Raw genomic sequence first — 27,233 nt, forward strand, 5'->3', positions numbered from 1 at the left:
AAAGTGGTGGGCCTTAGCCCGTTTCTCTAAAACAGTCAGGCTCACTAGCGATGACTTGCTACTCGTGTCGTGTCGAAGTAGCCAAAACTGTATGAGAATAAAAAAAAAATTTGTGATAACATTTCAAGTTCCCGCTTCCCTACGGATAAAATGGGTGACACTTCTAGGTATAAACGACTCTTCATTATTATTCTTTGTGTGAAATTATGATTACATAATAATAATTATATCGATTTCAGGGACGATACTAGTAACACACTTCGTGTACTCGTTGCAACTGATTGTCATTTGGGTTACATGGAAAAAGACGAGATAAGAAGAGTTGACTCGTTTCAAGCATTTGAAGAAATATGTTCAATAGCTGAACAAAAACAGGTCATTAATTACTCTTTTAATTCCAAATGTTGTTATTATTATTATTATTATTATATATTTGTGCATGTGACGTCATAAATACAGGTAGACATGTTACTTCTTGGTGGTGATCTATTCCATGAGAATAAACCTTCTAGATCGACTTTAGTGAAGGCTATTGAGATTCTAAGGCAGTACTGTCTTAACGACCGACCCGTTCAGTTCCAAGTTGTTAGTGATCAGACTGTCAACTTTGCTAATAGGTAATGTATTATGTATATATACTTTAACTGTTACTAATATATATATATAGTTTTCAAAGAAGCTATTATTGTGATTTTTTTTTTTCATATCCAGGTTTGGTCATGTGAACTATGAAGATCCACATTTCAATGTTGGCTTGCCGGTGTTCAGTATACATGGGAACCATGATGACCCTGCGGGAGTGGTATGATGAAATGATATTTTGTTATCTTTGACTCACCTAGCCTTATGTTTTTTTTATATTTGCTTTCCATTTTTTCTGACAGGACAATCTTTCGGCAATCGATATCCTTTCCACATGTAATCTTGTCAACTATTTTGGAAAGATGGCTCTTGGCGGGTCAGGTGTTGGTCAGATTACACTTTGTCCTATACTTATCCGAAAGGTCTGTCTAATTAGAATTGAGAGAACGATTGTGCTTTATGAGACTGTAAGTACTCATTCTGTTTAAATCACAGGGTTCAACATCCGTTGCATTGTATGGGCTTGGGAACATTAGAGATGAAAGACTAAACAGGATGTTTCAGGTGTTTATAGTTTAATATTTGAACAGTCTTGTACGGATATCGTGGTTTTGTTGCTGGAATATCTGTTCAGTCTACTATGTTTACCTCAGACGCCCCATGCTGTACAATGGGTGCGCCCTGAAGCTCAAGAAGGATGTCAAGTGCCTGACTGGTTCAACATTTTGGTACTCCACCAAAACAGGTCATAAATTGTCTTTAGACATTTTAGGAATAATTTGTTTTTGTCTCATTCATTTACTTGTTTTGGTTAATGTAGTAAGATGTATCATCGGTTTTCAAAGCTAAGGTCGAAATCAGTTAGTTGCTTTGTAGAGGAAAACATGTGATTTGATGACCACTAAATTGATGTGATCTGTAGAGTCAAGTCAAATCCCAAGAACGCTATAAATGAGCATTTCCTTCCACGCTTCCTGGACTTCATAGTTTGGGGCCATGAACATGAATGTCTTGTTGATCCACAGGTGCACATCATAGCTGGCTTGATTAGTTTTCATTGTACCTTTTATTTTCTTTTGTTGTTCTTGTTATACTATATTAATGACGGTGATTCTCATTTTAACAGGAAGTTCCGGGGATGGGCTTCCATATTACTCAACCAGGTTCTTCTGTTGCAACATCGTTAATTGATGGCGAAGCAAAGCCTAAGCATGTTCTTCTCTTGGAAATTAAGGTTGCATTTGATGCAATTGCGTGTTTTCAATTTGTTTGTTGTTCGGCGTTGTTTGTTTCAACTTTTAAATCTGATTTTCATTTTGGTACTATTGATGCTTTGCTCATACAGGGAAATCAATATCGTCCAACCAAGATACCACTGAAATCAGTGAGGCCTTTTGAGTATGCTGAGGTTAAAAAAGAAGTTCAATCTAAATTTTTCAGTGCATGAAATTGCAGAGAATTTAAAAGAAGAAATTTCCAATTGTAATATAAAAAAATCACAATATGAAACTTATCACTTTATGAATTTTCTTTGGTGTCCACTCCTTAGGTTGTATTGAAGGACGAAACTGACATTGATCCCAATGACCAAGCATCTGTTCTACAGCATTTGGACAAAGTGGTAAACACCTTTTCTCACATCATATTATGCAGTTTAGAGGTCTTCCCCTTTTATTTTTCTCATGATAATTATCCCTGGTGAAAGCATATTATGTTGCAATTTTACTAAATTTTCATTGCTTTAGGTTACAGACCTTATTGTAAAGGCTAGCAGAAACAATGTTGGTCGGTCAGAACTCAGACTTCCATTAATTAGGATAAAGGTGATACATATCCTGCATTCCTACATTGTTTATGTTTATATCCTCAATGTCAACATTGAGGAACTCCTTTATATTCAGTTGCGTTCTTCGATTCTTTCTCACTGCATAACAATTGGGAAAATACGACACAATAATCTTTTACCGAATGTTTTTGATGTGTTAATGGCTAATTAAGAAGTGAGTTTATGTCTGATTTATTTATTTGTAGCTGAGTAAGAAATTCTATAACAACACTCCCTGTTTCAGGAAAAAAAGATGTTCCAAAAGTCTTAAAATGTGCCACTATTAAAAAGTATCATATCTGCAACTCCTGTGTAATAATTGCAGCTTTTTTTTTTCAATTGTAAAAAAAAAAAGCAAGTTACATAAAATACGGACTATTTGCTTAAAGGAGACCAGTTCAGCAAGGAAAGAGGGCGGGAGAAGTGGAGAACAACTATGCCACTCCCTTCAGGTGAACTAGATTGAGTTTTTTGGAAAACAAGATCACCAGAAATTAGCTTCACATGAAAATAAACATTAGTTTTGATAAGAAAGTTCTTGTAATAACTGCTTTAGCAGTAAGAGAAATCAGGGATCAGGTCCAACTGACTTCAGTTTCCAATTTTTTGAACCGTTAGCCTAGATGAGTATGTGATTTGTACAGGTACAATGAGAATAAAATGCGAAAGCAATACCTTTATAGTTAGTGTACTGATTAGAGTTTTTCTGTTATAATACACCAACAATGTGCATAGTTATGCCCCTGTATCTACCACCACCTTTGATGCCCGTAATAGGGGTCGGAAATATTTTCATAGCTCTATTTGTGGGATTAACCTCAGTTTTAACATGACAGGTAGATTATTCTGGATTTATGACAATAAACCCGCAAAGATTTGGGCAGAAGTATGTTGGAAAGGTACCTCCCTTTGCTGTTCAGCGTACTAAGAAATGTTGTACTTTGGACAATTCTGGAGCAACTCTAAGAGAGTGATAGAATCTTCTCGGATTATGTAGGTTGCAAATCCACAAGACATCCTTATTTTTTCAAAGGCTGCTAAAAAACGGCAATCTGTTCAAGGTAATTGAAGTCTGGTCTCTGGTGTGATTTGCGTCATTCCCACAAATCTTACATCCCTATAACGTCAATCTCTTGAACATAATTGAAGTCTGTTAGTGGTTGTGTCATTCCCTTTCTTCTCTGCATTGCTGGAACTGCCATTTTCTCAAGTAACATGTTAGCACTGTTGTTGACCATACTATACAAATCATTATATCGGTCCCTAAAGGAAGAATTTTTATTTATTTATTATTGTTATTATTATTATTATTATTATTATTAATTAATTTTTGAAGCAGTAAGTATAATTTATTTATCAATATGAAATCAATAAAAAAAAAGTGGGATGAGGTGTCCTACTAGTACAAAGACAAAGAAAGAAAAAAGGAATAAATTACTAAGCAAAGGTCCCTGATCAACACATCTAGGAATCCCATCTAAACTTAAAATGGCTGAAAGGTATATCCCTCATCTCGTCATGCACCTTGGACCAAAAGAATAAAAGGCCTTTGATAGACACGATGTCCTCCGTAGTCTTCACCTTTCCTTTGAAATGCCTGCAATTTCCTTTCGTGCTTGAACTCGAGCTGATCCAACGACTCACTCCAAAAGGAAGTGGTTTTGTCAAACCATTGGTAATGTGCTAGGCCTTTAGCAAAGTTGAGGGCCAACAATTGGTAATTCCCTTCCTAACAGTTATGACACACTCGAGGATTGCATGGAGTCTTTTTTTAAAGTAGTAATCCCTGTTCTTGCAGTGATGCCATTGCATGGAGAGTTGAAGTACCATGTGGTAGAGCTAGCTCATAATTGGCATTTGGCGGTGATAATCTTATGGCAAAGATGTTTTTTTTTCCTGCCATATCTCCATAGAACTTAACACTTCACAGGACAAGCTTCATTACTTGGGAGATGTTATGACAGCTACGGTCTTATTAACAACCCTCACCTTCACCTTCCCATATGTAGGTATAGAGAGTCTGGGACATTTCAGTTCAATTTGACCATTTTTTGTAGTTATAGTTAAGATAACAAACAGTAACAAAAATGCTCAGTAAACCATGTAGAAATATAGCTCCATTGTAGAAAATTTCGAAAAGTGCTCAGCCTGAAATACCGGTGCGGTGTATTGTATCTTTTTAGGATCAGAATTCACTATATTCAACAATTTGGCCTAGGATTTGAGGTTCAGTTTTTCTTTCGAACATATAGGGAGGTTGCAAGTACAGAGATCCCCAAACATTTGTTTTTATTCTTTTTCTCCGGATATCCTCTTGGAAATTATCAGAAGAATTACTTGTTTCTTTGATTTTGTCTAAATGAGTTGATAAGTTATTCTGTGCTACAAATCTTATAATCTTTGTAGATATGTGTTCATGCAGTGTAGCATTCCTTAGTGCAGTGTTGATTATTTCCCTTGAAACTTTGTTCGGTTTTGAGTTGTTGTATTTGTAAGGATTCTTTTTAATGGCAATTCTATAAAGTTTGGGTCTCTTTTTAAATGTAGACAGTATTGGTGATACTGAACGGTTTCGCCCAGAAGAATTAAATCAACAAACTCTTGAAGCTCTGGTTGCGGAAAGCAATTTGGTATTCATTTTTAACTTTTGTTCTTTGTTTTGTTCATAATATGTATAATAATCAGAAAGGTGGAATACATAATGACCATGTTCATTGAAATCCTATAAACAAAAGCCCATTCCCAGTTGTTCTCAAATTCTCTCTGTTATGCATCATTAAGTTGAAGGTAATTGCTTTCATTGAAATATTGCTTTCCTCCGCTTTTGGAGTTTTGGTTGACGAGGGATGTCCAATTCCACTGAACCTTGAAAAAATGTTTTATCTTTGCATTATGTTTGTTAACTTCATGTATTAATTGTGTGTCCGTGTGTAAGAGATTTTTCTGTCTCTTTTTTGTTAGGAGAAAGTTCAAATTTAACTGATGAGTTTCAGATAATACTTTTGACAGATAATTGGTTAAAGTTGTATTCTTTCTAGAAAAACATCCATTGTAGTTTGGACATTAAGGGGCTTATATAGTCTTGGAATTACTTTTCAGCGGTTCATTTGAAGTAGGACACCTTGTGTACTCAGAGATTGACTAAGGAGATATTACTAAAACAAAACCTTATAACCTATTTTTTTCTCTACAGTTTCCTTTTATAGGAGTAATAGGCCTCATCTTTTGTTTCAATTTTCAAATAATTCATTTGAACGAAAAAACAAATAGTAAATGTAGTTTTTTCACTTTCTTTTGGACCAAAAATATCTATATAACTGTAACATAGAATTATTTCAGATGGTTGCAGTGACATTTTGGTCCCAGAGAATATGTGCAGGAGGAAAAGAAAAATAGAAAGACTACTGGCATTTTAAGTCAATCATCACAAAAATTATAGTTCCCACTACATGGTTTCCATTTAGATGGCCACAGACGGTCTTATTTCAAACAATTTGTTGCACAAACAGAAACTAGTTTGTCTTTAGGATTAGAGTAGTGGGCCACTGGGCTTAGATGAAAAAGAGGTACATAAAGCGAATTTTGAAACCATGAGTTTTACTAGAAAGTATAAAAGGCCACGCCACTTGCTAGGAAATATTCCGTTTAAAAACGGGGCATGAAAGGTGTATTCTTCTTCAAGTAAGGTCTTTACTTTACATTGGGTGTGTGTGTGTGTGTGTGTGTGTGTGTGTGTGTGTGTGTGTGTGAATTAGTTTCTTTTGAGATTATTCAACACATTTCTAGCCTTCTAGGTGTGGTCCCACCTATGTTCTGTCTGCAAGCTCTAGTTTGTGGATTAAGTGGCAGTTTGACATGGTACCATAGCCATGTTATGAGAGTCTTTGGATTCAAATCTTTCCAGGTGCATAGATTCTTTATTACGTCTCATGTGTTGTGATACCCGTAATAAGATTTTGAGCATGGATAACCTCACCGGGAGAACAAAAAATCATCATCAACTTTTGCTTCTTGGGTTTGGATGATGAAGAGTCAGTGAGTCACACTCTCATTTATTGCCCTTTTTCATGAGTCACACTCTCACTTTGTGGTGTATTGGATCGTTTGTTGGTTAGTAAAAGTGATGTATTAGGCGTCAGAGGTGACCTTTCAGAACTTTTTTTTTTCTTGAAATTATTACTAGATGGCCATGTCATGTCGGGACAATGTTAAAAGCTGAGCTTGATAATTTTATAGGGGGTTAAGGAGGCAAGCTTATTATAAATAGGATAGTAGCTCATGTGTTTATTGAGAAGAATAGTATTCTGACAAATTATATTCATTGATAAAATTAAGTATTAATTAATTTTTTAAATATTTTGACACGTACTTCACATGAAAATGATATGCAGAGCTATTTTTGTCACTGTTGGATTTTTAATTGAACAGTGGGAAGAAAGAAGCAAATTGGGAATCTCTTGTTGCTAAGTTACAAGTTGTTATCACATCAACACCACTATAGTGGTTTTAATTGCAGCACAACAATAGTCGAGTGCATGATTCGATGCTTTCCTCGCAACAATGTGCTAAAGTTCAACCTGTTGCTACTCTGTAGTAATAGGCACCACCCACAACCACCGTCAGCTGGGTTCCAACAATAAATCCTGCTACTCAAAACAATCTATCGGGTACTGATCATGCGCCTATTGCTCCTCTGAATGTTTGTAACAAGTCTCAGAAAGTTCTGTCAACACTACAACCTTCTTTTACCATTACCTTTGAGGATTTACAATTTGAAATAGTAAAGAGCAATCGTATCCCATTATCTCCAATACATCTCATATTGATTGGGACCATATTAACATCTGATTCCTGAATATCAAGTATCAACGACCGCTTCTTCAAGATGGTGGGGTTTTGGGGATCCAAAACGTGTCATGTTGACTGAAACAAAATTCAAAGGATTTGCTTTGAATTGTGGGAATGTTGATGAGACTTCACACGGTACGCAGGGATATATCCCCATTAAGGAATAGTGGAAGATGAAAACTTCATGCTGAATTCTTTCAACTTACAAGTGAACATGATTCGGGTACTTGCATTGAAACAGGCTGCCCGTGACAGAATAAACTAAGGAATATAACTTGCTTGCCTCGCCCTTACAGAGACAGAAGAGACTAAGATGGGGAGATATTCGGGGTCTCAAACAGACTATTGAAGATGTCCTTCATTTTAAGGTTACTAACACTTTATCTGAAGCTTATAGATATGTTGTGAAGACTGGAGTTTTGATTGCCTAGGCGGTTAAGTAGGAGGGCTATAAACAAATCATTGACCTGTATAAAACCTATGACCACGCCCCGTTATTGCGCATGGGGGTTGATAACACCCTTGAATTTGGTCTTGATTATGCCACATTGACGAGGTAGTTGCTGAAGACCAGGAACCTAGTTGTTAATATGTTACCAATCTACCGGCATCGAATTATTAGAATCAATCTGACTTGTATTGGAGGGATTTTGAGGTAATGGAATACGCCAATTGTAAATTCCCAAAGGAATTAGCAAAAGAAGGAGGTGGTGTTAATAGAGTTTTCTGGGACTCATTATCAACAAAAAGTGCAACTTCCTGGTGTTGTTGAAGTGGAACGCCAATGCCTAGTTAAACCGCAGGAAAAATAGGGGTGGCTTTGTTCAAAGGATTAATAGGCGCGTTATCAATACCCGCCTTATTATTTTGAGCAGTAGGATTGATTGTTACTACACTGGCGGTGGCTGTTGGTGGTGAGAGAAAAACATTAAAACCTGTACTTGATTGTTGTTGTGCTGCAATTAAAGGCCCATATTGTTGTTGACGTGAGTAACAACACCTTGTAATTTAGCAATGGGAGATTAACAATTCACTTTTCTTCCAACTGTTGAAAAAAAAAATTGAAAGTTTGCTAGAAAAGATTTCACCCAAGCATACCACTTATATGTAAAGTTGTGAAGTACGCAGTTAAAATAATAAAGATTAATCAACACTCAATTTTATGAAGAAACATAATAACTCAGTTACAATAATTTTCTTCTCAACAAGCACATGAACTACTCAATAATGAGGCAACTGTTAAATATAATCGTGCCTCCTTAAACCTTACAAACCTAACAATTTTCTAGTTGGGTTTTTATTCCTTGGGTCGACATGGCCATCTAATAAATTAAGATTTTTTTTAAAAAAATATCCTTAAAAAGACACCTATGACGCCCTATATATCACAATCACATATGTTCTAGTGAATTCTGTAGCCACTAGCCGCTCCTTATATCTTTAAGTAGACCATCTGCCTTGTATTTAACCTTATAGACACATAAGTTGCCTCCAGATCAGTTATCTTTTTGAGAAACTCTCTTGTTGCTATTGTTATATTTCCATGTAATGCATTTAATGTTCTTGGCCACATCATATTCCTGGTAATGAGAATTTTTTCTCCTTGCTAAGTAAAGTGAAAGTATATAATAGAATGAGTTCAGTATCTGGATGTAGAAGAAGAGATAAGGAAAAACTGTGATAAAGCATTACCAATTCAATTAGAAGAAAACTTCCTTCGGGTTTAGCTTATAGATAATAAATTATCAAACTTTGTTCTTTGTAATTAGAAATTTGAGGATGCAACTTTTTCCCTTCGGGTGTTTGTAAAAAACAGTTGTGCTGACTCAAGTTATAGGAACTGAAAGTCACAAGTCATAACCAGCAGAAAATACGAGTTAGATGCCTGTGAGTATGTTATCATAATATGTTCCTCCTAAAGCTGCTTAACTGTAGCAATATTTATTGTTCTATTCCCTCCCCCCCCCCCCCACACACACACACACACACTCCCTCTTCCTCCCCTTCCTGTTGCTGTTGTTGCTCTCTATGATCTTTATGTGAGTACCATGACAATGTATCTGTTCTCTTATTTTATTTATGGCAGAAAATGGAAATCCTCCCAGTGAATGATTTGGATGTTGCGTTGCATGCTTTTGTTAACAAGGATGATAAATCGGCTTTCTCCTCTTGTCTTCAGTACAATATTAAGGAAACTCTTGTAAGTACTTCGTCATACAATTCTTTTTCGACCTATTGCAGATAGCCTTGTCTCCTTAGCAAAGTGGATCCACATTTTTTGTCCACACTGTTTATCATCGATTTTTCTTAATTTTTACAGAATAAGATTTCTCGTCAGTCAGATACGGTGGCGTTTGCTGAAGAAGATTTAATACTTAAAGTTGAAGAGTGCATGCAGGCAAGACGCTTACAACTTACAATGCTTATGTCACTCTGCAATAATATATCTTATATATGTACTATGTAGATTATTTCTGCCCCTTTATGTTCCAGGAACGTGTAAAAGAAAGATCCTCCCTATCTAAGGAAGGCACAAGCTTTTTATCCCTTTCACAGAGCTTACTGGTGATGTATCTTATTATTTTATCTTTTTAGATTTGCATATAATTCATCAGTCTAGGACACCTTAGTGTCCTGGTAACCCAATATATCTATGATACTACATTTTGAAAGCCTGTCTTCATTATATATAGGATGCTAGAGGTAAAACTACGGCAGGAATTTCAAATTCTTTTAGTGATGATGATGAAAGTGCTCAGTTGGTCGCTAGTTCTACTGCCAGAGGCAGAAAAGTCTCATCTGCAGCTTTTAGATCTTCTCATGAGGCTTCTGAAATTGGTAAAAGTAAAACCTCCACAAGGGGTCGAGGCAGAGGAAGGGGCAGAGGTAGAGGTTCTGGAAGCTTAAAGCAAACAACTCTTGATGCAACTATGGGAATCCGTCGATCAGAGAGGTTGGTTTTTGGTACTATATAAAGTTTCTTAATTAATTTTTTAATTTTTTTGTATTTATTGATTTAATTTTTTTGTTATGACTTGGAAAGATGTCAGACCCCCTACCAGACTGTGTTGCTCTTTAGTTCCTAAATTACATAATGCTAGAGGCATTGTGCAGGACAGTGTGATTAGTTCATCCTCGAGGGGATTAAAAAAATCAATTTGTCTCCTCATTAGAGCAATTATGGCCAGCTAGTTTGCAAGCTAATTAGTTTACATCTAAGCGACATGGACATGGCTTATTAATAAAATAATAAAAATAAAAATAAAAAATCTGTGTACATATGTCGACACTTGCAGATAGGGTGAGATGCCTCTAGGACGAAGTCTTCTCTTCGCAGCAAAACTCGGGCCCTTTTTAAGAAGTGTGATAGAGATGGATAGAAGATCTATGATTTCTTGTAGAGTTTTCTGATTTTTAGGGAAACCGTATCTAAGCATTGAAGAACTCGTATCTGGAATTCTGGAAAGGAGAGAGGGATGAGACCACTGGAGAGTGCAAGGAGGTTAAGAGAATTTAAAGGGTAACTTGTTCATGACACCAGAAATTGCATATTAGCATATACTCTTGACACCAGATTAAGTATTTTGGTTCGAGATTGTTATAACTAAAATAATAACATATGTATCCCTGTGAGCCATGTCCCCGTGTTGGCGCTCTTTTGGGTCCTGTATTAGACACCCCATATCTGTGTTGGACATGTGTCCATGTCAATGTAACACAGGTTTACGTCCTTTCAATGCTGTTTTGCATACTTTGATTGTCTAAAAGCTTCCTTATCCTTTAGGCTAGCTGAATCATGCCATCTGTTAGGCTATAAGTCCAATGGTGTGGCAAAACACCAAATATGATGGAAATTGTGATCCAATGGTGCGTCAAAATGCTAACCCGCCAACGCTATCGGTATATGTTTAACTATCTATGCCACCAGTTTTAACGATATAGCATATGGTCTGCACGCCAGTAGAAACAGCGGCTAGAAAATTTGTTTGACCAAATTTATTTTCAAAATCTTTAGTTTCGGTGAATTACTTTTGTATCCTTATTATTTTGTATTTATACACTAAAGAGAAAGGGCAAAATGGGAAGGAATGAAAAAAATATTTTCCATACGCTTTTGGGAGTGGTGGCTAGGGAGGTGTTTTTTTTTTGTAAAAAACCACTGGGTCTTTAAACACTATCCCACTAACCTTATGAAGTATTCTATTGTGGTTTGGTGCGATGGCGCCCCAAACCATTGGACTTAGCCTTAGAGACTTTAAATGTTGTAACTTGTAACTAGTTTTAATTTATTTGCGCTTTATGTGTATATAAACCTCAGTACCTCACACTTATATTAGTGCCCCACTACTGTTGGACTGTTGGTCATTAATATAAATATGGGAGATCGAAACTAGTTTCATCTCATTTTCTCAATTTCATACTTTGAATCAATCTCTTGACCTGTTATCAGAGCAGTCCTAGAGTTTGGTCCACCACCTTCGGTAACCTTGACTGCTTGAGGAGAGTCACTTTGAACTTATATTATAGTATGTCCCATTAGATTGCAAGCTCCAAGCCTTCTTAAACAGATAGAATTTTCTAGGAATTGATTGCAACTTATGGTAGAGCGTGCCTAGAAAGCCATGATAACTAGCCTCTAACTCTTAGGACTTTGCCTTGCCCTGCAGAATATTGTCTAAGTCAGCCATCAGTACTCACCAAATGCCATCCTGGTTGAGGTGTATATTTCGTCTGCGTAAAGTAGGGTTAACTGATATTGGTCGCAGTCCAAGGAGTAGTCTTCTGGTATACCACTGAGTTTGAAGTAGAACTTCCATAATAAGCTAATAGTACCACCCACCCCATATTCTTTCTGGCCAGGCCAAAAATCTCCTGGATTTCCCAATTACAGGGCCATCTCAGTAGGACTTCATTGGGGTGTTGACATCAAATAGCACTTTTGCTTTGCAGCTTAGGTTAATGCCCAGGTTCCCTGCCAAACTTCTCAGTTCAGGTGAGTCGTACACCTCAGTGCAATCTGCAAAGACAGTTTCTTGGTTTGTAATAGGTTTCCCTGCCAAACTTCTCAGGTTCAGGTGAGTTGTATGCCTCAGGTAGTGTTATCTCTCCAAATTTGAGATTATATAATGTTTTCTTATATTTGATACCATTCTCTAGTAGAACCACTCTCCACCATCCATACCGACATAATTTTTGACAGGGGGCCATACTTCGTCTGAGAAGTTGCACTTGAAATAATTGCTGAGTCTTCATTTGAGGAGTTACATAGGCATCATTTAGAGTGAATAAGTACGTTCTTCTTAAGCAGTCGATCTTGTATTGGTAAGCACGCTGAGAACAACTGCCACATAGTAAAAGGGTGGGTTGGGATTAAGAAAACCCCTCATACCACCTTGAATTATTTTACTTCACTTCTAACCAGCAACGAGCTTAGTTCATGCATATATGAACATGAGATCAATAATATTCTAGCGCCCTCTTTTTATGATATGGACTATTCTTTGTTTTTTCTTGCTAAATCATGTAGATAGTTGCTCAGAGTGCTGCCTGTATCAATTGATATTGAAATGTCCCAACTTTGAAGTAGCAATACCATTTTCATTCTTGAACAGCGTCTCTGATATTTCTGAATGTCGCATCTGCATAGAATTCCTTGCCACAGGTTTCTAAGACAGAGAAGTGAAAGAAAAAGTGATGGATATATATTCTATTACTTTTCCCATATTTCTTTTCTTTTTCAGTTTCATTATTCATTTGTTTAACATTACTAGTGCTATATATTCAAGTTATGTTCAGATACAACTTTCGGGGATATTATGGGAGGAGTGGACAAATACATTTTTCGGGGATATTATGTTCAGATGGGGTTCCTTGCTCGGCCATGCAGATGGGGTTCTCTTTTTTTAGTATCAATATTGTATCTGTCTTTCGCTTTATTGTATCTGAGTGGGATGTCTCATCCTACAAAGTTGATTTTATGATTATATATACACACACCACATTTTACTGATAAAAAAATAAAAAATAAAAAATAAAAATCAAGTTACGTGGAAATAGAATCTATTCATTATGCTTTTTATTTAATTTTAAAGTCATGTATTGCATCTTGCCATGCTTTTTATTTAATTTTAAAATGTCCGGGTCAATGCCTCCATCATTAGAATGGAAAGTTATAGGGACTTCGCGATTTGGACTTCATTAGATAAATTTTGGATTGGAAAGCTAGTACTACATATATTATTGTATTCTGTGGAGAGGAGATCATCTACAAAAGCCTTTATCTGGATGTGGTGTATAGTGACTTTAAGGAACTGTCATCGTTAGTCTATAGTAGTTTCTAATAAAAAATAGTACTGTGTAGATGATATTATGCTGCATGCTTATATTCTTGAGGGAGTTATGCTCCTCACAGTACTCTTACTGGTCCATATTTTTGTCATATCAAAATATGTTGAACCTGTTATGAAATCCGTGAGCCCATATGGATACCCACCATTGAGCCCATATGGGACACTTCCTCATATGTGTTTATCCTGGTAATTCTTGTATCTGGGAAATGAGATTATCTAGTTATAGTCTCCTCCCATTCATGGGGACTTCATTAATAAGATTTCTCTCTCATTCTCTCTATTATTCAATCTACTTAAGTTAGTGTGGTGTTCTCTTTAAGGCTATTTAATTCTAACACGTTACCAGCACGAAGACTCTAGGAGCTATCAACTTCTCAGTACCATATTCTTCTATTCATCATCTGCTACATAAAAGCAAATGTACGAGAACACTAACTGATTTGTTTCACTAGAGCAGTTTTTCGTTTTCTGCTTAGATGAAGGTCTTTCGATTGTTGGATTGACCTGAAATTTTTATTGTAGATGCACGACTCATGAAGTACAAACATATTAAAATTTTAGGAAAATCCAACGGTTAGATCATCGGATATAAAATATAGAATGTTACTGTTCATACATAATCTATATTTTTATTTTGTTTCTTTCTTTCTTCTTTCAATTTTTTTTAGGAACCTGAAATTCCAAGATTCAAATTTTGGGAACCTGTCTTGACCAAGGTTGGCATTTGCTTCAGGAATTGTCATCGCACCAGTTGGTCTAGAGTTATGGTTATTGATTAAAATGTTACTATTTTGCTCCGCAACAAGGAGACATGTTATAAGATCAGAATATTTAGAGAATCGTCTATCTCGATACTAATGCTGCAAGAGCACATTCGAGGCATGAAAGGTATAAAGAGTTTTCTCTAACATCTGCTCTCTAACATCTGCTCATCAGTTACCTTTTCACCACACAATTTCAACCGAGAAACTATATTAAACAAAGCAGAGTTGTATTCAGAAACTGTCTTAGTCTTGAAACCTCAGGTTGAGCCATTCACTTTGAACATTTGGTAGTATGACTATCTTCTGGTGATCATACCTATCCTTCAAAGATTTCCAAAGACCTGCTGGGTTTTCTTCTGTTAGGTATTCATTCTTTAAGTCGTCATGAATATGATGACGTAGGAATATGAGAGCTGTGGCATTTTCCTCTGGACTCATTTTGTTTCCTTCTTTAATAGCATCACCAAGTTTTTTAGATTGTAAATGGATCTTGGCATCCAACTGTCATGATAAATAATTGCTGCCTCTAATTGAAAGAGCTTGAAAATCGAGTTTAGTAAGGTTTGACATCTTTCAATTAACTGTAGCAGAATAACCATGCATGGAGTTAAAAAAAATGTATTAAAAAAAAATTTGATGGCATCAAATTTTCCCGTTCATGATTTTTAGAACTTCAAGTCCTTATTTATGTTAGAACTCTAGGTTCTTGAAAACAAAATAGATCTTGGAACTTCAGGTTCCTAAAAAAAAAAAATTGATCTTGGAACTCCAGGTTTCTAAAATTTGAATCTTGGAACTTCAGGTTTCTAAAAAAAATAGATCTTGGAACTTCTGGTTCCTAAAATTTGAATCTTGAAACTTCAGGTTCCTAAAAAAAAATAGATCTTGGAACTTCAGGTTCTAAAAAAAATTAAAAGAAGAAAGAAAGAAACAAAATAAAAGTATAGATTAAGTATGAACAATAACATTCTATATTTTATATACAATGATCTAACCGTTGGATTTTCCTAAAATTTTGATATGTTTGCACTTCATGAGTCGTGCATCTACAGTAAAAATTTCAGGTCAATCTAGCAATGGAAAGACCTTCATCTAAGCGGAAAACGAAAAACTGCTATAGTGAAACAAATCGGTTAATGTTCTCGTACCTTTACTTATGTGTAGTAGATGATGAGTAGAAGAATATGGTACTGAGAAGTTGATAGCTCCTAGAATCTTCGTGTTGATAACGTGTTAGAATTAAATAGTCTTAGAGAGAACACCACACTAACTTAAGTAGATTGAATAATGGAGAAAATGAGAGAGAGAGAAATCTTATTAATGAAGTCCCCATGAATGAGAGGAGGTTACCTTTATATATAATTAGGTAACCTCCTTTTCTAGATGCAAGGATTACCAGGATAAACATATATGAGGTGTCCCATATGAGCTCAATGGTGGGCATCCATACAGGCCTACGGATTTCATAACACTCCCCCTTGGGATGTCCACCATTCTTGTGGAAATTCTGGTGGATGCATTTTTTGTAGCATTCTTCTGGATGCTCTATAACTATCTAATGACAGTTGTCTCATTAAAATCTTGCTAAAGAAAACCTAGTGGGAAAAACCAAAGCGAAGGAAAAATAGTACAACATTACTCAAAATTATTGTGACTTGCTTAATACTGTCTCATTAAAACCTTTACTAGGAAAATCCAGTGGGATAAAACTTAGATAAGGGAAAAGAGTATAGTGCATATGTCCTGGGACACATTCTTTAGGATGCTCCCCCTGTTCTATTACTCCTCCTGATAAAGACAAGTCTTTATATGGCTTGGTGGTAAACTCTGCGCATGCCGATCCCATATACAAGCTTTTGAAATGTAGCTTTTATAGTCAGTTAGTGAAGAGATCAACAAGGTTGTCACTGGAACAAACTTGCTCGACCTTAATCTGCTTCTTCTTTTGAAACTGGTGAGTGTAAAAGAATTTTGGCGCAATGTGTTTGTTCTGTCTCTTTTTATAAATCTTTTTTGAATCTGGGCTATACAAGCTGCATTATCCTCATAAATAATGCTGGGAACATCTGTTATAGAAAGTAATTGGAAAGAACTACGAATATGCCCAATTAATAACTTTAGGCATACATACATTCACGGCTAGCTTCATGAAGAGCTAAAATTTCAGTGGTTAGAGGAAGTTGCCACTAAAGTACATTGATCTATGATATTGCAAATTGAGTTTTAACCCTGTCGATTAAACGAATAAAGTAGATACCCCTATTAATAGGCGTTTGCCACGTAAGTGGGGGTTGAAACAGTTTGTTTAGTGGAACGCCAACAAATGGCAGAATTACCACTAAGAAATACACAACCTGTTTGGGAGCGACGCTTGTGAGGATCTGACAGAAATCTTGGATATGTATATCTCATAAACTTGGAACCTTTAGAATCCTTTGAGTAAAACAAACCTAAATCCGTGGTTCCACGTAGATATCTTACGACATGTTTTACGCCGTTCCAGTGTCTTTTAGTAGGCGCTGAGTTGTACCTGGCTAACAAATTTACGGAAAAAGAAATGTCTGGTCTAGTACATTGTGCTAGATACATTAATGCACCAATTGTACTCAAGTATGGTACTTCAAGACCCTATACTTCTTCATTTTCTTCTTTGGGGGGATATGAGTCTTTCTCTGTGTTCAGTGACCAGACGACCATTGGGGTACTTAAAGGATGTGCCTTGTCCATATAGAAATGTTTCAAAACATTTTCGGTGTAATTAGTCTGGTGGACTAATACACCACTAGAACTTCTCTCGATCTGCAAGCCGAGACAAAGTCTTGTTTCCCCAAGGTCTTTCATATCAAATTCCTTCTTTAGGTATTCAGCAGTTATCTCGAGCTCTTTCGGAGTACCAATCAAATTTATGTCATCCACATAAACGTTTAGTATTGCAAATCCATTTAAAGATTTCTTTATAAAGGCACGTGTAAATTTCATTGTTTGCATACCGTTCCTTAGACAAATATTCACTAAGACGATTGTACCACAATCTTCCGGATTGTTTAAAACCATACAATGAACGTCTTAGTTTGATTGAGTACGTATTTCTTGATTTTGTTTAAGACAAACCAAATTCTTCAGGGATTTTCATGTAAATATCTTTGTCTACCCATACAAGTAGGCAGTCACTACATTCATGAGTCTCATATCTAAGCTTTCGGAAAGTGCTAAACTAATTAGATATCTGAAAGTTGTAGCATCCATAACAGGAGAGTAAGTTTCTTCATAATCAATCTCAGGTTTCAGCATAAAATCTTGTGCCACAAGACGTGCCTTATATCGAAAAATTTCATTTTTCTTGTTTCGTTTTCGAACAAACACCCATTTGTAACCTACAGGGTTAACACTTTATTTGGTTTGTATTATAGATCAAAATACACTACGTTTATTGAGAAACTCTAATTCTACCTTGATGGCAGCTTCCCATTTTGGCCAATCAGATCTTTGTTGACTTTCTTTTATACTACGTGGTTCAATTTTGTCATTGCTCTTGGATATTTTCGTAGCTACCGTATATGCAAATACATCATCGATGGCCATATCTTTTCTGTCCCACACTTCTCCCGAATACGTATGTAATATTGAGATCTTATCATTTTCTGGTACCAGTTCCTCTTCAGGGGTTTCTATAGTTAATTCGTTCATAACCTCTACCAGGGTTTTAGAGGAAGTGGGTATTTCGTGCATAACAACCTCTTCTGGAGTGTTTTGCACAATTTCTTCTAGAGTATTATTGGGGCATAATTTTTCAGTGGACCTCATCTTCCGGGGAGCCGAGTCTTCGGAGCCTATAGGTCTGCCACGCTTCTGGCATGCAATAGATTCATTTGCAGCTATATTCAAATTTTGTCCAATGGGGACATTAATCTTAGCAGGTGTATTCATTGCTGGAACATGTGACCTAGTCACTTTTTCTGCATCATTGAATGCATTAGGCAATTTATTTGTAATTTCTTGCAGATGCAATATTCTCCTAATCTCATATTCACACTGAAGAGTTCTTGGATCTAGATGAGACAGAGTGGGAGTATTCCATTTCAATTCTCGTCGTTCTTCTAGAACCGGTTGTCCTGCTAGGACAAGGCGTTCTTCAAGAACTTTCTTATCTCCCCCTAACGGCGGGAATACTGTCTTTCAAAATGGCAATCTACTATATTCTTCTACTCATCATCTACTGCACAAAAGCAAAAGTACGAGAACACTAACCGATTTGTTTCACTAGAGCATTTTTTCATTTTCCGCTTAGATGAAGGTCTTTCCATTGTTGGATTGACCTGAAATTTTTATTGTAGTTGCACGACTCATGAAATAAAAACATATCAAAATTTTAGGAAAATCCAACGGTTAGATCATCGGATATAAAATATAGAACGTTATTGTTCATACTTAATCTATACTTTTCTTTTGTTTGTTTCTTTCTTCTTTCAATTTTTTTTGGAACCTGAAGTTCCTATATATATATATATATATTGAAGTTCTAAGATTCAAATTTTAGGAACCAAGATCAAATTTTTTTTAGGAACAAAGTTCCAAGGTTCAAATTTTAGGAACCTAAAGTTCCATGATCTATTTTTTTTAGGAACCTAAAGTTCTAAGATTCAAATTTTAGGAACATGGAGTTCTAAGATCAATTTTTTTTTAAGACCCTAAAGTTCCAAGATCTAATTTGTTTTCAAGAACCTGAAGTTCTAATATAAATAAGGACTTGAAGTTCTAAAATCATGAACGTGAAAAGTTGATGCCATCAAATTTTTTTAATACATTTTTTTTTCACTCCATGTATGTTTATTCTAGTACAGTTACTTGAAAGATGTCAAACCTTACTAAACTCGATTTTCAAGCTCTTTCAATTAGAGTCAACAATTATTTATCATGGCAGTTGGATACCAAGATCCATTTACTATCTTAAAAACTTGGTGATGCTATTAAAGAAGGAAACAAAATGAGTCCAGAGGAAAATGCCATATCTTTCATATTCCTACGTCATCATATTCATGATGACTTAAAGAATGAGTACTTAATAGAAGAACACCCAGCAGGTCTTTGGAAATTCCATGAAGGATAGGTATGATCACCAGAAGATGGTCATACTACCAAATGCTCAAAGTGAATGACTCAACCTGAGGTTCTAAGACTATAAGACAGTTTCTGAATACAACTCTTTTTGTTTAATATAGTTTCTCGGTTGAAATTGTGTGGTGAAAAGGTAACTGATGAGCAGATATTAGAGAAAACTCTTTCTACCTTTCATGCCTCGAATGTTCTCCTACAGTAGCAGTATTGAGAGAGACAATTCTCCAAATATTCTGATCTTATAACATGTCTCCTTGTTGCGGAGCAAAATAGTAACATTTTAATCAAGAACCATAACTCTAGACCAACTGGAGCGATGGTAATTCTTGAAGCAAATGCTAACCTTGCTCAAGACAGAGGAAAAAAGGGACGTGGGCAAGACAAATTCTCTAGAAGAGGAAAATCTAAAAGAGGTGGATATAATAACTACTCCAGAAGAGCTAGTTATATACGTCCAAATAATAGTACGAAATTCCAAAAGCAAAAGAGGTGGTCCGCGCCCCTACTAAGAAAGATCAAAATCAAAATTCAGTGAGCACCTGCTACAGATGTGGAGAACCTGGGCATTGGTCATGTACTTGTTGTACACTAGCACATCTGGTAGAAAAATATAGGGCCTCTGTTAATGCCATGGAGATGGAGGCAAATGTGGTGGAAGGATTTGATACTGGAATACTATTGGACATTACACCCTTGAATTGTAATGATTTCTTCGAGGATGCTCATGGCCGACCTCTTAGTAATGAAGCATTCGATGCTATGTTTGAACCATTACCAAACTAGATCCAGAAGATCTAAATTTTACTATTACTTGTCTAATTAGTAGACAACTTAGTTATTTTTGTTCTTAAGTTTGATTTTTCTTCATTAGGTAATGGTAACTATTGTTTTTTCTATATTATTTTGAGTTTGGAATTAGAAGGAATTAGTCATTATTCTGTGATTGTCTAATTACGTTAATTTATTTATTTTTCTATGGTTTTCTCTATAAAGATATGGATCGTGGAATGCATGATTGTGATAATAACTTATGTCTAGTCGACAGTGCCACAACACACACTATACTGAAAAACTAGAAGTTTTTCGCAGAGTTGGTTTTTAATCCACAAAATGTATCCACCATACGCGACCGGTACAAATCATTGAAGGCTTTGGAAGAGCCCATATCATGTTACCAAATGGTACTCATATATTCATCAAAGAAGCATTGTTTTCAAGTAGTTCCATAAGAAACTTACTTAGCTTTAAAGACATTAGAATGAATGGGTACCATATGGAAACCATAAGTGAAGAAAACAATGAATATTTATGCATCATCACTAGTGTGGGAAGGCAGGAGCTTACACTTGAAAAACTAAGTGTTTTCTCTTCGGGATTATACTATACCAAAATATTATATGTGGAATCACACTCCGTCATGAGCCAGAAGCTCAAATCTGGTCAGAAACTCAAGCTAAGTTCGAAACTTAGTGATACTAAAGTGTTAACCCTCTGGTATGAATATATTAAAGAAAATAATAGATAACTCTAACGGACATTTTTAGCAAACCATCAGTTAATTTTTCCAAGTGGATATTTATGTATCTCGTGTTCACAAGGTAAACTCGTTACGAAACCTTTCACTAATATAACTTTAGAATCACCAACTTTCCTTCAAAGGACACAAGGTGACATTTGTGGCCCTATAAATCCTCCCAGTTGACCTTTTCGGTATTTCATGGTCCTCATTGATGCTTCCACACGTTGGACATATGTTAGCCTACTTTCTTCTAGAAATATGGTTTTTGCTCGTCTATTGGCCCAAATCATTAAACTTAGAGTTCATTTTTCTGACCAATCTATTAAGTCTATAAGGCTTGATAATGTTGCTGAGTTTACTTCTCAAGTTTTTGATAACTATTGTTCATCCATAGGGATAGATGTTGAGCATCCCGTTCCACATGTGCACACACATAATGGTCTGGTTGAATCTCTCATTAAGCGCCTTCAACTTATAGCAAGGCCCCTATTTATGCAATCTAGATTACCAGTTAGTGCTTAAGGACATGCTATCTTGCATGCATCAATGTTAGTAAGGATTAGGCCTACATCTTATCACAAATTTTCTCCAGCACAACTTGTCACAGGTAATCCACCGAATATCTCATACTTGCGCAAGTTTGGATGTGTGATTCAAGTCCCCATCCCACCACCTCAGCGCACTAAGATGGGCCCCGACGAACGTTGGGGATTTATGTTGGTTTTGACTTGCCCTCTATTATTCGGTATCTAGAACCAATGACCGGACATGTATTTACTGCACGCTTTGCAGATTGCCATTTTGATGAGACAGTATTCCCGCTGTTAGGGGGAGATAAGAAAGTTCTTGAAGAACGCCTTGTCCTAGCAGGACAACCCGTTCCAGAAGAACGACGAGAATTGAAGTGGAATACTCCCACTCTATGTCATCTAGATCCCGGAACTCCTCAGTGTGAATATGAGGTTAGGAGAATATTGCATCTACAAGAAATTTCAAATAAATTGCCTGATGCATTCAATGATGCAGAAAAAGTGACTAGGTCACGTTCGAGCTATGAGTACACCTGCTAAGATTAATGTCCCCGTTGGACAAAATTTGAATATATAAACAAAATGAATCATTTGCCAGACGCCGTATGGCATGGCGCACCAATAGGTTCCAAAGACTCGGCTCCTCGGAAGAGGAGGTCCACTGAAAAATTATGCCCCAATAATACTCTAGAAGAAGTTGTGCAAAACACTCCAGAAGAGGTTATGCACGAAACACCCACTTCCTCTAAAACCCCGGTAGAGGTTATGAACGAATTAATTATGAAGAGGAACTGGTATTAGAAAATGATGAGATCTCAATATTCCATGCGTATTCGGGAGAAGTGTGGGACAGAATAGATATGACCATCGATGACGTATTTGCATATACGGTAGCTACTAAAATATTCAAGGCAATGACAAAACTAAACCACGTAGTATAAAAGAATGTCAACAAAGATCTGATTGGCCAAAATGGGAAGCTGCCATCAAGGCAGAATTAAAGTCTCTCAATAAACGTGGTGTATTTGAACCTATAGTACAAACCCCAGAAGGTATTAACCCTGTAGGTTACAAATGGGTGCTTGCTCGAAAACGAAACGAGAAAAATGAAAATTTTCAATGTAAGGCACAAGGCACGTCTTGTGGCACAAGGTTTTCTGTAGAAACCTGGGGTTGATTATGAAGAAACATACTCTTCTGTTATGGATGCTGCAATTTTTAGATATCTAATAAGTTTAGCAGTTTCCGAAAGGATGGGGACATAGACAAAGATATTTATATGAAAATCCCTGAAGGATTTGGTTTGCCTGAAGCAAAATCAAGGAGTACGTACTCAATCAAACTAAGATGTTCATTGTATGGTTTGAAACAATTCGGAAGATTGTGGTACAATCGTCTTAGTGAATATTTGTCTAAGGAAGGGTATGCAAACAATGAAATTTGCCCATGTGTCTTTATAAAGAAATCCTTAAATGGATTTGCAATACTAGCCGTTTATGTGGATGACATAAATTTGATTGGAACTCCGGAAGAGCTCGAGATAATTGCTCAATACCTAAAGAAAGAATTTGAGATGAAAGACCTTGGAGAAACAAGACTTTGTCTCAGCTTGCAGATCGAGAGAAGTTCTAGTGGTGTATTAGTCCCCACCAGACTAATTATACCGAGAATGTTTTGAAACATTTCCATATGGACAAGGCACATCCATTAAGTACCCCAATAGTCGTCCGGTCACTGAACACATAGAAAGACCCATATCGCCCCAAAGAAGAAAATGAAGAAATATTGGGTCCTGAAGTACCATACTTTTGAGTACAATTGGTGCATTAATGTATCTAGCGCAATGCACTAGACCGGACATTTCTTTTTATGTAAATTTTTTAGCCAGGTACAGTTCAGCGCCTATTAAAAGACACTAGAACGGCGTAAAACATGTCTTAAGATATCTACGTGGAGCCACGGATTTAGGTTTGTTTTACTCAAAGGATTCTAAGGTTCCAAGTTTGTGGGATATGGAGATTCAAGATTTCTGTTAGATCCTGACAAGTGTCGCTCCCAAACAGGTTATGTATTTCTTAGTGGTAATGCTGCCATTTGTTAGCGTTCTACTAAACAAACTTTAGTGGCAACTTCCTCTAACCACTCGGAAATTTTAGCTCTTCATGAAGCTAGTCGTGAATGTATATGGCTAAGGTTATTAATTGGGCATATTTGTAGTTCTTGCCAATTATCTTCTATAACAGGTGTTCCCAGTATTATTTATGAGGATAATGCAGCTTGTATAGCCCAGATTCAAGAAGGATTTATAAAAGGAGACAGGACAAAACACATTGCGCCAAATTTTTTTTACACTCACCAGCTTCAGAAGAAGCAGCAGATTAAGGTCGAGCAAGTTTGTTCTAGTGACAGCCTTGCTGATCTCTTCACCAAATCACTACCGAAGCATATATTTCAAAAGTTTGTATATGGGATTGGCATGTGCAGAGTTTACCACCAAGCCATATAAAGACTTGTCTTTATCAGGGGGAGTGGACAGATACATTTTTCGGGGATATTATGTTCAGATGGGGTTCTTTGCTCGGCCATGCATGATTGCATCCCTTTGTTTTAGTTATCTCTAGTAGTTAGTAGTTTTCTCTTTTTTTAGTATCGATATTGTATCTGTCTTTCGCTTTATTGTATCTGAGTGGGATGTCTCATCCTACAAAGTTGACTTTATGATTATATACACACAACCACATTTTACCAATAAAAAAAAAAAAAAAAATCAAGTTACATGGAAATAGAATCTATTCATTATGCTTTTTATTTAATTTTAAAGTCTTGTATGGCAGTGCCATGCTTTTTATTTAATTTTAAAATGTCCGGGTCAATGCCTCCATTATTAGTATGGAAAGTTATAGGGACTTCGCGATTTGAACTTCATTAGATAAATTTTGGATTGGAAAGCTAGTACTACATATATTATTGTATTCTGTGTAGAGTAGATCATCTACAAAAGCCTTTATCTGGATGTGGTGTGTAGTGGCTTTAAGGAACTGTCATCGTTAGTCTATAGTAGTTTCTAATAAAAAACAGTACTGTGTAGATGGTATTATGCTGCATGCTTATATTCTTGAGGGAGTTATGCTCCTCACAGTACTCTTACTGGTCCATATTTTTTTCATATCAAAATATGTTGAACCCGTGTTTTTTATATACATATTTATTATTATTATTATTTTCTGCCTTGAAGTTTCTTAAATTTCTGTGCAAAACCTGTTTTCCTGGTCATTATTCTCATTATTCATTTGTTTAACATTAGGTCTGCCTCAGTTGCTGCTTCAGCCTCAGTACACAGTGCAGTGGACGAAGAAAACAGTGGCTCTCCTTCTGACAATGAAGTGGAGGAATTTGACGAAAATGAAGTCAATGACATTTCAGTATGGATTCTGTTCTCTCTTTGAATTTTCCCATGTGTGGAATTAGTTTTTGTTGTTAGCTTACAATAAGCCATTTCCAATCCTTGATATTGATCTTAACGGAATTTTGCTTTTGGTGCAAACATAGCTAAACTCATGATATTATGTGTTAGTTTTTATCTTCTCCTATGTTGTTTTTTGTATAGGAGAATGAGGAAAGTCTCCCAGTTAGGGGACAAAAGAGAGTAGCTCCAAAGGGCTCTACAGCCTCATCTTCTAAGAGGGGAAGGAAATTAGATACCTCTTCAATTCATAGAAAGCTTATGAATATTGACGATGATGAGGATGAGGATGACATGGGAAGTAGAATAAAGAAGGTCCAGTCTCGTGTAAGTGACTTTCTATTAACTATATTTGTATTTTCTATTTTATATGTTATTATTATCATCATGAATGTGCGAAAGCCATTTCCTGCTACCAAATTTTCTTTTCATTTGGCCATTGTCATCATTTCTTGGATCTTGATCGGTACTTTTACCTTTTTAAAGACGAACAAAAAAAACAAAAAGAAAAAAGAAAAAAAAGAAGCTCTGTTACTTCAATTATGTGCTTCTTGGTAAATATTACGATTGTTGGATCTCATAACTCCAAGGCAATCCTGAATTTTGATAGGAGCATCTCATATATTGTTATTGTTAAGTTGAAGAGCGAGTGCTTAATGCTTAAATTCATTTAGCTCATGAAAAAGCATATCTTACCGTCTGCAAACTAAAATTTATGCTACTGGTATGCTGGTATATGATTGAATTGGGTGCAGACTGCTTACATACTTGCCACTTGATTTCACTGAGAGGATAGGCCAAACAAAGTTGTAGGGATCTATTTTGACATGTTAAGATGTAAGACTAATTATGGTCAGACCACTGTATTCTAACTTTCTAAGCTTTGTACCAAAAGTTGCTCCAAAAGTTCGTTCAAATAGAATGTGCCGCATGCCAAAACCTTTCACCTAAATACTCCGTGGTATACCTGATAATCTGAAATAGGTGTGCCGTAAGTAGAATAAATTTTATCCTTTCCAGTCGTAAGTGGTTACAAGCAAGGTTCTCATACGTGGTCTGTGTAAATCTTAAAATCCTTGAGATCCTTTGTTTTCGATTGGTAGCTCTTTTGTAAGCGGAATGTAGTAACATAGTCAAGATTGACAATTCCCATAGAACTAACAACTTAAGCAGTCCATTTGTATTTGCAGTTACAATAGAAGATGGAGCCTGACTGTTCATACTCTTTTTGCAGGTAACACGAAATTATGGTGCTATACGGAGATGAATTATACCCGGACTCACCCTTGTTTTTAAGTATTTGAAGGAAGATCTTACCAGGAATCATCAAAGTATGCTGTTTTAGATTTTTGATTGTATTATAAACATGGAGTGGCTAAACACCCTTGTTCCTATTAACTTAGCCATGCTTTAATGAATATATAATTTCGTGGTCTAGCAGGGCTTGTGTCGGAATAAGCGTGAAATGAATGCTTGTATCATCTCTTTTGAAAGTTTCTTTTTGTACAAAACAAGGGGATCCCTTTTATCTTTCGTATAATTTCTTTTGCAAGTGAAATACGGTTGCCAGCAAAAGCCCCCATAGGTTGCTTATAAGTTATAACAGAGAATCCAAATTCATATTAATTGTGATATTTGACAAAGATGATTTTGACGTCATAGAGATAGACGCACCAAAGTATCACTTGATGCTTGGTGTCAAAACTTCTAAACCAATGAAAAAGGATGAAGATTTTTGAAAGCAATAATGGAAAAAATGCGAAGATGGGTAGATGGCACGGTTAGTGGTTAGGCCATCAAAACGAGCTATATTTTGTTACGATGATCTAGGGATGTCCATCCCGCCCAAACCCGAACAAAAAACCCTCACCGAACCTTGTTTGAACCCGAAGACTGAAATACATAAGATAGGGTTTGGTCACACTCTCTAAATCCGAACCGACCCGATAATTTATCCCGAAACCCGTTAAAAAGGCTAAAATATCCGAAACCGAACTCGGAACAAAACTAAATTCAAAATCCGGTTTTAATTGCATACTATAAAAATTTATATAAAAGAATGAGTTAGATAAATATTTGGATTATGATCTCATTCATGTTTACAATGATGAGTTATTTAATATATTGGATTATGAAAAAATTTATGTTGAGATTTCCAATTTTTTCTGTAATTGTACATGATTATGTATCTATATTTTTGAAGCATACGAAAGAATTATGTCTGAGTATAGGTAAAA

At 36.1% G+C, this 27,233-nt stretch overlaps 1 protein-coding gene across 4 annotated transcripts; it reads left to right on the top strand.

The window, feature by feature from the left end:
- MRE11 (DNA repair and meiosis protein (Mre11)) lies at positions 1 to 26,554 on the top strand. 4 transcript variants are annotated; one of them, XM_086575414.1, is made up of 22 exons: positions 1 to 167; positions 240 to 375; positions 460 to 617; positions 712 to 802; positions 885 to 1,004; positions 1,078 to 1,146; positions 1,236 to 1,327; positions 1,505 to 1,607; positions 1,709 to 1,816; positions 1,928 to 1,966; positions 2,132 to 2,203; positions 2,328 to 2,405; positions 3,244 to 3,306; positions 3,405 to 3,468; positions 4,955 to 5,037; positions 9,342 to 9,455; positions 9,576 to 9,653; positions 9,749 to 9,820; positions 9,949 to 10,208; positions 24,838 to 24,955; positions 25,141 to 25,323; positions 26,231 to 26,554. In XM_086575414.1, exons 1-22 carry the CDS (start codon positions 151 to 153, stop codon positions 26,261 to 26,263), a joined length of 2,151 nt encoding a protein of 716 aa, XP_086431540.1. In that variant the 5' UTR covers positions 1 to 150; the 3' UTR covers positions 26,264 to 26,554. The 4 variants fall into 4 exon arrangements, with proteins under 4 accessions (XP_086431540.1, XP_086431539.1, XP_086431542.1 ...); XM_086575413.1 differs by having other exon boundaries at positions 10 to 167; positions 1,928 to 1,990; XM_086575416.1 differs by lacking the exons at positions 24,838 to 24,955; positions 25,141 to 25,323; positions 26,231 to 26,554 and adding an exon at positions 13,042 to 13,309 and having other exon boundaries at positions 10 to 167; positions 1,928 to 1,990.
- The last annotated feature ends 679 nt before the right edge of the window (positions 26,555 to 27,233 follow it).

This window comes from Coptis chinensis, chromosome 8 (genome assembly GCF_015680905.1).
Source record: "Coptis chinensis isolate HL-2020 chromosome 8, ASM1568090v1, whole genome shotgun sequence".
NCBI lineage: Eukaryota > Viridiplantae > Streptophyta > Magnoliopsida > Ranunculales > Ranunculaceae > Coptis > Coptis chinensis.